Source organism: Indicator indicator, chromosome 18 (genome assembly GCF_027791375.1).
Source record: "Indicator indicator isolate 239-I01 chromosome 18, UM_Iind_1.1, whole genome shotgun sequence".
NCBI classification, from domain to species: Eukaryota; Metazoa; Chordata; class Aves; order Piciformes; family Indicatoridae; genus Indicator; species Indicator indicator.
The window spans coordinates 11,407,171-11,419,999 of NC_072027.1; the positions used below are offsets into that span (position 1 = coordinate 11,407,171).

At 51.4% G+C, this 12,829-nt stretch overlaps 1 protein-coding gene across 1 annotated transcript in view; it reads right to left on the bottom strand.

Annotated features, from left to right (window-relative positions):
* Positions 1-12,829, bottom strand: part of SH3RF2 (SH3 domain containing ring finger 2) — a 30,172-nt gene that overhangs the window by 8,326 nt on the left and 9,017 nt on the right. Inside the window, exons 2-3 of the mRNA XM_054389399.1 lie at positions 7,281-7,550; positions 3,653-3,976 (exon numbers count right to left, since the gene is read on the bottom strand). Coding sequence (XP_054245374.1) covers positions 3,653-3,976; positions 7,281-7,550 — 594 coding nt within the window. The remainder of the gene's footprint in view (positions 1-3,652; positions 3,977-7,280; positions 7,551-12,829) is intronic.

The following is a 12,829-nucleotide window of genomic DNA, read 5'->3' on the forward strand; positions in this document are numbered from 1 at the left end:
CCTCTACAGGGAAGCAGGGATCCTTTCACAGCTGGCATTGAAGCTGGTGTTGCATTTTCAACAGAAGGAAGAAAGATGGAATGAAGCTTTGTGCAACTGACTACAGCAGTTCTTTTGCTGCGAGTGCAAAGAGTTTCACTTCCTGCCTCTCTTTCAATCCCTCTCTTGCTCCATCTCCCTGTCCAGCTTGTTGCCAGCATCACTCCTAGCCCAGCTCCTCTTGCAGAGACCTGCCGACATGGGCATTCCCTGGTTAGAACATTCATGAGATGCCTCCTGGGGAGGGGGATTGTCCCTGTTCCATCATGGGGCACCTGGTGCTGCTGGAACTTGCTTCCTGCAAGTTTCAGGCCATTTATTCCACAGACAAGCCAAGTGTGCTAGGTGGCAAATGTTTGGTTTAATGAGCAGCAGCTCCTAGACAGATGTCTCCTGACCTGGATACTACCAGGCCCGGAAGAATGGGACTGGGAAGAGGTTCCTGCAGCTGTAGGAGGAGGGGAGGAGGGTGCAGCGAGGCAGCTATCCTGGTTGCACAACCAGCACATGCACAGGCACGGTGTGCCACCAGCTTGCAAATGGGTTCTGGCTCCTGCCTGAGCCCAGCTTGGCACCAGGAAGGGGAAGGAAGAGCAGGAGTGCCAGCTGCTGCAGTATTCCCTTTTATGGGCTGAAATGAGTCTGACCTGCTCCTCCTAGGAATGCCAGGCAGGCATAGCATGCTTTGGGAAGCCCTACAGCCACCTTGAAGCTCTGCTTTGCTCTGTGTGCACCACGCTGCAGCCCTCTTGCTCCCTTTTCCCCAACCCCAAGTGACACCTGAATGTTAGAGCCCTCTCCTGTGGCCCTAATCCTTGCTGGTGTCAAAGTTGGTTGCAGCACAGCTCGTTTCCTTCCAACTGGTCTTTCAGGGCCTTTCATCCATATCTCAGGAAATGAAACTGGGTCATTATCTGGAAGGACAAAAGCACCTGCAAGGAAGGTGTGCTCCCAGCTGCTGGGGCAGCTGCTTCCATGGAGGAGAAAAGCTCTGATGTTTGGGTGTGGAGCTCAGGGGTCACAGCTCCTCTCAGAGCTGGATAGGATGGTTTGTGAAGGTTCCCTGGCTCCAGAGAGGGTGGAGGTTGCTGTGCACAACTCTTCTACCAGTGATTCACTACTAACCCTGCTCAGACATCGACTGCTGCTTGCCATCGTAGACAGATTCCAACTCCTGGCCCACACCATCCCTCTGCTCAGTGGAGGAGAGCATCAGGGCTGGGCAGGATCACCTTCTACCCCTTGCCCAGCCTACCCCTACACCTCACCCTTGCCTGCCAGCTGAGGTTATCCAACCCTGGGTTTGGTCTCCTGAGACAATTCCCACTCAACTGGTTACATTCTCACTTACTTCATTCTCAAGAATTGTTTGATCTTGCCCACCAGGCCTCAGGAGCTCCTCCCAAGAGACTGTGCTGGCTGGGAGTGCTGGGGGCAGCCACTGCTGCTCCTCACCCCACAGAGCCATGAGTTGAGCCCAGGCTCAGCACCCAGGTGAACCCTGGTGAGGATTTCAGCCTGAAGTCGGAAAGGCTGAGTTGAGCTGCAGACTTGGCTCCATCTGCTGCACTGTATTGCTGACCACCCACAAAGATTTGGACTACTCAACCTCTGCAGGCTCAGTAATGCACAGAGACAATGCAGGATGTGATGCAACCCACTCTGCTCTTCACTGTGCTGCTGATAGCAGAAGACCCCAGCTTGATGCTTGTTCCAGGCTGGCAGCAAACACAACCACTTCTAAACTTCTCTTTCACAGAACAGAGCAGTCCTAAGGCAGGACTTGAAGAAAGCTGCTCTGGTGCTTTTGTTGTGGACAGCAGCTCATGCTGAGGTGTTTTGGGTGCAATATTTGGTCTGTGAGACATGACACCCCTGCAGCTGAATTATAGCTTTGTTGTAAGGCTTCATTTCCTCTCACATAAACCAGCAGCCAACATCCAAGGCTCTTTGTAGGCTCCTGCTAAGTACAAGCTGCCTGCTGGGTTTTATTGCAGACACTGAGCTGCCAGGGCTGGCTTAGTGCTTCACAGAGCATTAGAGCAACCTTCAGCATGAAGGACGTTGTATCAGGCTAAAAAATCCTTTTCAGATCACCTGTGAACATCCACAGATCTTTCATCACTGTGAGGAAGGAATGAGATTCTTTTGCCTCCTAAAGAGTGGATAGAGACCAAAAGGTCAGTCTCCATTTGTTATCTCAGCCCCAAACTGAGCTGCTCTCAGCACAGTCTCCAGGTTTAGATTGCAGGTTGGTGAGGACTCCTAGAATTGCCCTTCCCTGGCAGGAAGCATCCACCTGGATGTGGATGGATGTGGGCACAGGGCAAAGACCCCAACTGCTTCTCAAAAGGGCTGACAGCCCTGGGTAGAAGCAGCAGGAGGTTGCTTTGCTGTTCTGTATATGCCCTAAGTTTGCTGAGCTGGTGCTGGAAGGCCTGTCCTGAAAGCAGTCTGCCTTTGGGAATTAGGGTGCAGCACCTATGCCCTGTGTTTCCATGGCTCCTGTGTATCCCCTGGCAGGTACAGCAAAGGTTGTATTTAGAGAAGGCTAAAGCTGTGATCTCCTGCACAGAGACTTGGGGCTTAATCCAGTTGTTTTAATAAGCCCAAGGCTTGCTATGGGGGATAAGCACGGCAGGGGGGCTAGGGACCTACCAAAGACACTGGGACACCAGTTAATGAACAGTGCAAGGGACAGGGGGTTGGATGAAAAGCCTGATAGAGCCATCCCTGGCAGTGCAGCCTTGCCCAGTACAACCCAGCTTCCACTGGGATTTTATTTGCTTGCAATTCAGGGCCTGACTCTGCAGGTGCTGGTGTACTGGCACAGTGTGGTTCTGTGCAAGGTGCTCAGGAAGGCCCATCAGCAATGTTCTGCAGGTGAACATCACTGAGGGCTAGGGCCAGCTTTAATTTTGCAAATGCTGAGAGCTGTCTGGTTTTGATCTACACTATTAAGTGTTCAAGGTGAGTTGGATGGGGCTTTGAGCAATTGTTCTAGTAGGAGTTGTCCCTACCCATGGCAAGGGGGTTGGAACTGAATGATTTGTAAGGTCCCTTCCAACCCAAACACGTCCAAGTTATGTGGCACACCAGGTGCTTGCTGGCAGTGTGAATCCAGGCACACACCTTTGTGTCTGGATGGGCTGAGGTTCAGTGAGCTCCTCTGGGAATTCTCCTCCCTTGCCACTACCTAAAATGAAAAATATTTTGCAAGTTGAACTGTCTCCCTGTGAGAGCAGTTGGACATTGGAATCATCTTCAGGGGAAGCAGTAGATTCTTCTATATTGGACAGTTTTAAGGCTCAGCATGACAGGGTGCTGGGCCAGCTCATCTCAACTCTCTTGTTACCTGGAAAGGTTGGACCAGATGATCCTTGGGGTCCCTTCCAACCTGGCAATCTATGATTCTGTTTCCTTCAGTTCAAAAGGAGGGCAAAGTCCCAGGCAGCATGATGTGGATGATGTCTCACTGACCCTGCCACCACAGGTTTTCAGTCCATGCAGGTTGGTGCCTTAGCTGCTGGGATCTCTGCCCTGCACGGTAAGGGTTCGTGCCCAGGAGCTCTGGAAGGTTCCCTCCCACGGCACCCAGCCCTCAGCCTCTTACCTGGAGCGGGGTGCTGTAAGGGAGCTCAGCCTTCTCGCTGCTCTGGGTGGCCACAGTGGGGTTGCTGGAGCTGATGAGCACAGGGGAGCTGATCTCCAGGGCCTGCCGCTCGCTGGGCGCATGGACCATGCGGTTGAGGGTGTTGAGGGCAGTGGTGATGGAGAACTGCCGCAGGCTCTTGCGCCGCGAGTCAGGCACCTTGGCGAAGGCCGGCGAGTCTGTGCCCTTGGCTTTGGGAGACGCCGTGCGCAGGGACCCAGACTTGAGCTGCGGGGACCAGTGGCCTTTGCTGCTCTGCAGGAGCTGCCTTGCAGTGGTGTTCGTCTGGAAGAGACAAAGGGGAGGCAGGTGTCAGAAGCTGTGCCTCACTGCTCAGTTTTCATAGATTTATAGAATGGTTTGGGTTGGAAGGAACCTTAAAGATCATCCAGTTCCAAGCCCCTGCCATGGGCAGGGACACCTTCCACTGGACCAGGTTGCTCAAGGCCTCATCCAACTTGGCTTTGAATACCTCCAGGGAGGAGGCATCCACAGCCTTCCTGGGCAACCTGTTCCAGTGTCTCACCACCCTCACTGAGAAGAATTCCTTCCTAATCTCCAGTCTAAATCTCCTTTCCTCAAGCTTCAACCCAACCTTCCTCATCCTATCACTGCAAGCCCTTGTAAATAGTCCCTTCCCAACTCTCAGGTAACTTCCTTCAGGTACTTTAAGGCTGCTCTAAGGTCTCCCTGGAACCTTCTTTTCTCTAGGCTGAACATTCCCAACTCTCTCAGCCTGTCCCCGTAGGACAGGTGCTCCAGCCCCCTAATCATCTTCATGGCCTCCTCTGGACGCACTCCAACAGTTCCGTGTCCCTCTTATGCTGGGGTCACCGGATCTGGATGCAGTACTGCAGGTGGGTTCCCTTTTCCCTCCCTTTCCCCACTGGCAGCAGGCCAGATGAGGTTACAAGTGACCCTGGAGAACTTTGGCTCAGCCGTTCCCCTGACTTGCTCCTGGTGGCAGACCCTGCGTGCAACTCAGCTGCTGTGGAGCTCGCAGCAAAACTCGGATGGGTTTGCAAACCTTGCTGCTTAGACACATGTGGTTGAGGGCTCCTCCCAAGGACTTCACAGAGAGTTTCGCCTCTTGTCAAAGCCTGTGGCTTGCAGAGGTTTGAGGGGAGCTGGCCACCTCCCTGGCAGCGTCATCATCAATTGAACTCTAAATTAGAAGGGAGGTTTGGGCTCTCTTTCCTTTTCCACGCCATGCTGGCACACCTGGGTGCGTCTTGCAGCAGGACGTCAAAGCCCTGCAGCTGACTTCAAGGCATGAGCTTGGAGAAACCCTCTGTGGTGGTGGCTTTCAGAGCAGAGTTAGAACAACCCAATTATATCTCTAGGACCAGACATTCACGGCTTGATCCTGCCCACCAGAAACAGCCTGGCTGGTTAACCCCAGGGTCTAATGAGGGCAGAGTCAGCCCTGTGTTTGCATGTGGGCAGCGTTCAAACAGCGCTTCTTGGGAACTGCTGATCACAGTGCTCATGGCACAGGGCATGTGGTGGCCATGCTGCTCACCACCATGGCTGCCCGGGGCGTTAACCATGAGTTACTGCTGACACCAACCAATTGCAGAACTTTGGCAGTCTCACCCACTCCTGTGAGGCAGTGTGCCCAGCTCCAGACTGGCCCAGGACAGCAGGGAGGTGGAGGTCTCTCAAGACTTCTCACTTTCAAGCAAGGATTGGTTTCACATTGACCTCTCCTCCCTTCTTGGACGAGCTTTGAGGACCAAACTGTGTGTACAAACACACACTGCCAGTGCTGCCCTTTCTAGATGGAATTCAGCTTTAGCCTAAACCAGAAATATTCCTCTTTCTTCTCTAAAGAGCAGGAGCCACTATGAACTGGGGCCAAACCTGAGAGCCCAAGCCAAGCCTTGCATCTCCCAGAGCAGATCCAGCTGTACCTGCTCCAGAATTAATTTCTCATTGCTTGGTGGCTGCAGGTGACCCTAAGTAACTTATTTCTGCCAGCCCCAGACTCAAATAAGTAATTATTGAAGCTAAAATGACTTCATTAAGTGAGAAGACATTTGGCAAAATGTATCAGAACTTCAAACAGGGTTTTTTGTGGTGCCCTCCCGCAGAGCAGCTGCAGAGCAGCGCTGCTGGAATTGTGGGGATCACCAGGATTAGGTTTATTTCTAACACCAGGAATGCTGGAAGCACTGGTAATGCTGCCTGAGAGATGCTGGGCTGGCGGTGGCCAGGCTGGGGTGGCTGATGGCCACTGTGACATCCACCTGCAGTCCCAGAAAAGCAGCTGAGGGGAGCTCAGAGCTTTAGTCTGAAGCCAAGCAGTGCTGGGCAAATGTAGCTCCTGTGTCATCCACTCAAGGCTCCAACATCCCTATGGGGAGGTTCTCCTGCCTGCCAGGGCTCCTGGAGGATAAATCATCTCCTTAGGGTGGCTGGTGGAGAGGTGGCACTCTCCAATCGCCCTGTGCTGTGCCTGGCTAGAGGAGGACACAGCTCTGGCATGGCCTCAGGTTTCCTGCAGAAGGGAGTCACTGAAGTGACTGCTCCAACCTGTGCCATTTGGTAGAGTAAGAGCTGGCACTGTCACAGCTGGGGACAGGAGGATGCCCTTGTCTCTGCAGAAGCCTCTGCTAGTCTGAGATGCCCACTAACTGCCCAGCTTTGCTGCAGGAGAGGAGCTGAGTGCAGCCTCCCAACACAAACACTCCATGAGTGAGACAAAAGGAACTAGAAAGAGAAAAGCCCAGTGAAGGCAAGTGCCTCCTACTGCTAATGGATCCTGGTGGTGGAAGGGGATGGCTTCTGTGCCTGCTCAGAGCACCTACTCTGTGTGGCTGATGCTCCTTGGAATCCATGTTTCTCTTCTTGTTCCTCCTCTTCCTCACAAACCACTGCTGTCTCTTGGCCCTTTGAATTCTCTTTCCCCCAGGTCCTTGGTGACCCCCAGCCTGGACTACAGCTGCCCTTTGCTTCCCCTCTTCCTATGGGAGAGAGTCAGGAGAGCACTGCAACTGCGCTGCCAGCTGGACACAGAGATGACTTCCCTGTGAGGACACTGATGCCCCTGGGCAGGGCTTTCTGCTCTGCTGTGCCTCACCTCCTTCAGACACTACAGGGCCAGCTGGCTTCGCTGGGAGGTGCATGAAGCTGCTCAGAGGTTCGTGTCCTCTGACTGAGTACCAGTGCTGCAGCCTTCAGGGAACAAAGGGACATGGGGTGGAAGTTCAGGTGTGGCTCTGCAGGTTTGTGCCTCTCCTGGGCTGGGTATATGCCAGTTGCATAAGAGATGTACCTCCAGACTTGGAAGCAATTTCCTTCACTATGTCAGATTTTAGGGATCTCCTTGGGGTGATTTGGTCCTGACTTGGAGCACCACTAGCACCACCTGTTCCTCATCAGTGACAGCAGCATGGGGGAGAAGCTGAGGTGAGGCACTGCTTGTTGTGGGCATCCGTATCCCTCTGGATGTGTGGGGGGGTTAATTGCTGGCAGCAGCATCGGGGGGTGGGGGGGCTTGGCAACCTCACTGACTTCCAAAAGGGAGCTGCAGAATACCCAACAGTCTAAAGAAGCAAACCACCCAGCCCCTGTCTGGTGGCGGTACCTTGTGGAAGGTGAGGGAGTCCCTGCTCTCCAGCTTGTCCCTGTTTCTCAGGTCAAGGCTGTAGAGTGCTCTGCCGAGGGGTGGAGGCAGGGGGAGGTGCTTGATGACTTGCACAGAGCTGGCTGGGAAGACGCCGCTGATGCCATTGGCCTCCCCCAGGTACCAGTTCTCGTCCAGCTGCCGGTGCAGGACGATGATGTCCCCCTTGTTGAACCTCAGCTCCCCAGGGTTGTGTCCTCGGTAGGTGTACAGGGCCTTGGCTCGTGGGACCTGTGGGACCAGAAACAGCCCTTGTAGTTCATCCATGGCAGCAATCCTTCACCTGGACAGAATTCCCCCAAAGCATTTGGAATTACTGGGAAAAGTGGAGGCCTAAGGTTTAAGCAGGCGTTTGTTGGGATTAGCTGCCCACATCCTCTCTTGATGTCTTTTGCTAATGAAGATGAGCTCCAAAATACTTATGCTAAAGTTCTATCAAGATGAAAAGCAGGTTGGACTTGTTTGAGAGTATTAAGAAACAACTAATGCCTTAAACTAGTCTTCCCATGGGATCTTCCTGCCTGCTGTAAGTTCTCCTGTAATGCAATGTCTGTTTTTGTCAACCCAGGTATTTGTAGTCCAGAATGTCCAAGCTCACAGGCATTGTCCAGCTGACTTGGTGGCTGTCACCTGCAGTGGACAGCTGTTCATGTCTCAGAGGACACAACAAGAGCAAGGTGAGTGGAGGTCACTGCTCTCCCGTGGCTGCCTCCTGCTTTACCATCATGTGACTGATGCTTTATTCCTGTCTATACTCTGGGTCACAGGGAGAGAGGCTCTTCATGCTCTTGCATTGGAGCATAGCACAAGAAAGAAGAGGCCCAGTGGGACCAGAAATGAGGGAACTTTGCCCTCCTGACTCTCAGCAAAATGAAACTGCAAAGTTCACTGAAAAGAACCCTCAGCTACACTAGAAAACTCCATTTCAAACCCAAGGCAGCAGAACATTTAGATGCCTCAATAAGCCCACAGCTGTCCCTGGGCTTGGTCCTTTGAACCCAGTAGACTTGAGGGCAGCCTGGGAGATGCTTTTCCTGGGAGAAGCGGAGATATGTTGGTGTTTTCTATCCTCCAGGTAACAGTTCTTGTCCTGGCAGCTACCATACACTGGAAATCAGCAATACTAAGAGGCTCCATCTTTACACACTGGTGTTAAAGACAAGATGGAGATACCTTCAGCATGTCTGTTGGACTAGAGATCTGTGCATTCTAGAATCAACCTGTTTGTTGCCACTTGTGACATGCAGTTGTATATGAAATGCACAACTGAGTGTTGACCTCTGTCCTTCTGTTGGACCTTTAGCTGGAACAAAAATGCTCCTTCAGCTTCTGGTCAGCCCTGAAGTGGTTAGGAGATTGGACTAGACGATTACTATAGGCCCCTTCCTAACTAAGTCTTCTCTCTTCTTCTCCTCTCCTTTTGACTTGTACCAGGTTCAATGATATCTTACATTGTGGTTCATTTTAATCAACCTTCTTTTTGTGCTACAGGAAGAACATTTGTGATTGGCAGAAGAGCTCCATCCATGACCAAGTGCTTCAAATCCAGCACATCATCAGCTCTGGCCCACTGGCCAAGATGTGTGGACCACCAAGCAGAGCATGGTCCCACACTTGAGAGCTCAGGTGTGAGGGAAGCTTGCTGGTGGGGCAGTGGGATCTGTGGCTGCTGGTTCTGCCTCTCCTATGGACAAAATGTGGATTTTTGTCTGTCAGCTGCCAAGTGCTGCAGTCTTATGAGTTAGATCCCCAGTAGAGTTTTTCCAAGCCATAGACACCAACCCCTACTGACCTCATGGGAGAAGATTCTTTTGTACCAGTGGCCCATTCAGGCTTTTCCTGCCTTTGTATGAAAGGAGGTGCACCCATTTCCCCAACCCACCCATGCCAGTGCCCAGGGCTCTGGAAGGATTTCTGCCGAGTTCCCCCATCAGCCACTTTGGGAGGTCAGGAAGGTGGAAGAGAGAAACTCTATGTGAGAGTCCTGAAGGGCTGAGAAGATCAGATTTTCCATGCAGATGACTTAGGTTTTGGGAAGAGGACCTCATCCATCACTCCTAGACAAGGATGTTGGGCAGGAAGAGACCCAAGAAGAGAAAAATGTTATGTGCTGTGTTTGCCTTAAAGTGTCTGAGCAGGGAGCAATTAGTTCAGTGTTTAGTCCTAATTAGTTCATTTTGTCTGTTTGTGCTAACAGCAAACACAAGCACTTGGCTTAGTAAGGCTCAAAGTACACGGCTGAGGGAAAAAAGGAAATGATGGAAGTGGGGCTGGGGCCAGCTTCAGCCTCCATCAGATCTTATATGGGAAACAGGGACCATGGCAGTGCTGGGACCACGGAGACCTTTGCTGCAGATCCATGTGGGTGCTCACACCTCCTTGTGCAGAGAACCAGACTGAGGGAACAGAGGGTTACAGGAGGGCCAGTCCTGCTTTGGCAAGGCTCAGTGGCAGCCTCACTGGTGTGAAATGAGGACAAAGAGCACAGAAAGAGACCTTTGATGGTCTTGGGAGCAAGCAGAAGAACAGGACTCAGGAAGGAGGAGCAGAAATGCACAGGGCAATGAGAGCCTGGTTGCATGGCAAAATGAAGCAGAACATAAAAGGCCCAAAAACAAGTTATGGAAATGTATGAAAAGTAAGAGAAACTCTGCAATGAGATGGATGCCTGCCACTGCCTGGGCAGGGTGAGCCAGCATGGGGAAAGAGTCTGGAACAGGCTTTCTTCAGCAAGAAAAGGGATGAGAAGGGAGGGCAGGATGGACAAATACCCAAAATGTGCCAGGGGAGGTTTGGGTTGAATATTAGGAACAATTTCTCTGCTGCAAGAGTGGTCAGGCATTGGAACAGGCTGTCCAGGGAGGCACTGGAGTCACCATCCCTGGAGTTATTTGAGAAATGTGTGGACATGACACATGGTTTAGTGGCCATGGTGGTCTTAGGTTGATGGGTGGACTTGCTGATCTTGGAGGTCTCTTCCAATCAAAACAGTTCTATGGTTCTGTGACAGGTGAGGTTGTGACAGTGGGCTGGCAGAGACTCACCCCTGATGGGTGGATGAATGGATGGATGGATGGATGAATGGATGGATGAACGGATGGATGGATGGATGGATAGATGGATGGATGGATGGATGGATGGATGGATGGGTGGATAGATGGATGAATGGATAGATGGATGAATGGATAGATGGATGAATAGATAGATGGATGAATGGATGGATGGATGAATGGATAGATGGATGAATGGATGGATGGATGAATGGGCTGTTTCTTCCTCTAATCCTGGCCATAACCTTCATTTCCTCACCTCCTCTTTAACCCTTTTCTCCCACTTTCAGCCCTTTCAGGTCTCACAGCCTGTTCTGTTTTCCTCTGAGCCTGGTTTACTTCCCCATTGCTATCTCCTGGAGCTGGCAGGGGCCACTGACCTAACCTCACCCTACATGTTATCAAGCAGACACTTGTGCTCACTTCCTGAAGTTGGTTACAAGACTGGATCTAAGTGAATGAAAGTCTCAGGCATTGCTTTCCCAACCAAAAACCACTCAGAACTTTGGTCTTTTAGGGCTTTTTGAGCACTCACAAGGTAACATTGCCCCACTTCACAGATGTTATGTCAAGGAATTATGATGATGGCCCTTTGATCTGTACTTTATTCCCTGCTAAAGCTCCCTGTGCTCCAGGGAAAGGTTCTGAGGGCTCTGCAGCTCCTGACTCCAGCCTGGGTGCAGCAGAGAGCACAGGACTCCCCAGGCATGGACAAGGGCTTGTTCCTGTTCTCCACAAGCCTCAATTAAAGCCCCCCCACATCAAAGTGCTTCCAAGGGACAGGTGGTGGTAGAGAGACGTTGGGCTGGATGCAGGTTTCTGGTGGTACAGCAGGGAGAAGTGGACACACTCTAGACTGGCTCAGCATGGGATGAGCAACACTTTCCCAACCCTATGCTCTTTGAAATGCCAACATATTTTTTTCCCTAGTGTTTTATCCTCTGTTAATGGCAAAAATCAATGTGACTGAAAGAGAGAGGAGAAGGATTGAGAGAACTGTAGCAGTACAGAGCATCTTGTTTGGGGGTCAGCTGAAATTAACCTGAAATTGAGTTTTTCAAGATCTCTGCTTCATTAAAAAAAAAAACCCAAGTAATTTTTAAGACATTTTTCCATTTTTCCAAAGTCTTTGGTGCTTAAAAAAAAAAAAAAAAATTGTTGTCTCTTCAGACACTGAGCCAAAAATACCCCATTGATTCCCCAGCTTTATTTAGGACATAAGCAGAGCCTTTATCTACCCACACGGAGCAACCAGTGTGGTTTTGCTCTACAAGGAGCAATCCTGCTTCACAAAATACATCTCCAAGCTGGAGTTTTTAGGAAGATGTACATCAGGGTCACTGTTTCTTAATGTGTTCATAAGATGTGGGAAGGACAAAGAAAAGCAGCTAAACTGCCCTGCAACCATTCCCCAGGGAGGCTGGGAAGCAGCAGAACCCTCCCTGGGCAGCTGATCCCATCATTTATGGTTCCTTCTGCTGCCAAATCCCAGGACCTGTGGCCACATCTCTCATCTGATTTCTGTCTCAGGCCTTGGCTGGTTTCTGTCCACTCTTGGAAGTGTAGGATCCTCTGCAAGTCATCTACTTTACCCTGTTAAAAGCAGGTTAATTGCAGAGGCAGAAACTGGGGTGCTAATTAACCCTGTGATAGAAGTGGGTGTGCCTGGGGGAGGCTGCTTGGGGCTGAGGGCAGAGGAGAAGCTTTCCCAGGGCAGGATGTGGTCCTGGACATGGGATGAGGACAGATGTGCTGTGCTCTGCTGGGTTCTCCTCCAGTTACCTGCCCAGATGCTCTGTGCTGATCCCAGTCAGTGTTTTCTGCAGCGGGGTGGCAGTGGCAGGAAGATGCTCAGCTGAATTATTGCAGATCCTGGCACACTGCAGGGTTCAGCCTCTGCCTTTGGCTTCAGTGGGGAAATGCTGTGAGAATCCTGGGAGAACTCAACTCAGGGTGAACACCTGGGTAGGGTGTTGGCTGCCCAGGAGCAGGGAGGCATCAGCTACAGAGCAGGAAGGTCACTGGTGAGCAGAAAAGGATTTAATTCATGATGCCACCCAATGCTCCACCTAATTAGAGAGCAGAGTCCTTCCTGCTCTCCCAGGTGAGACCCCTGAGCAGAAGAGGACAACGACATAACACATTAAACTGCCCACTGGCACTCCTCCAACCCCCACTTCAGGAAAGACATTGAGGGCTGGAGCAGGCCCAGAGGAGGGCAACAAAGGTGGTTAAGAGTCTGGAGAACAGGTCTGGTGAGGAGCAGCTAAGCTGGAGAAGAGAAGGTTGAGGAGAGACCTCGTTGCTCTCTACAACTCCCTGAAAGGAGGTTGGAGTGAGGTGGGAGTTGGTCTCTTCTCCTTATATCAGGTGATAGAACAAGAGGAAATGGCCTGAAATTGTGCCAAAGGATATCTAGGTTGGACATGAGGAACAAATTCTTTGCTGCAAGAGTAGTCA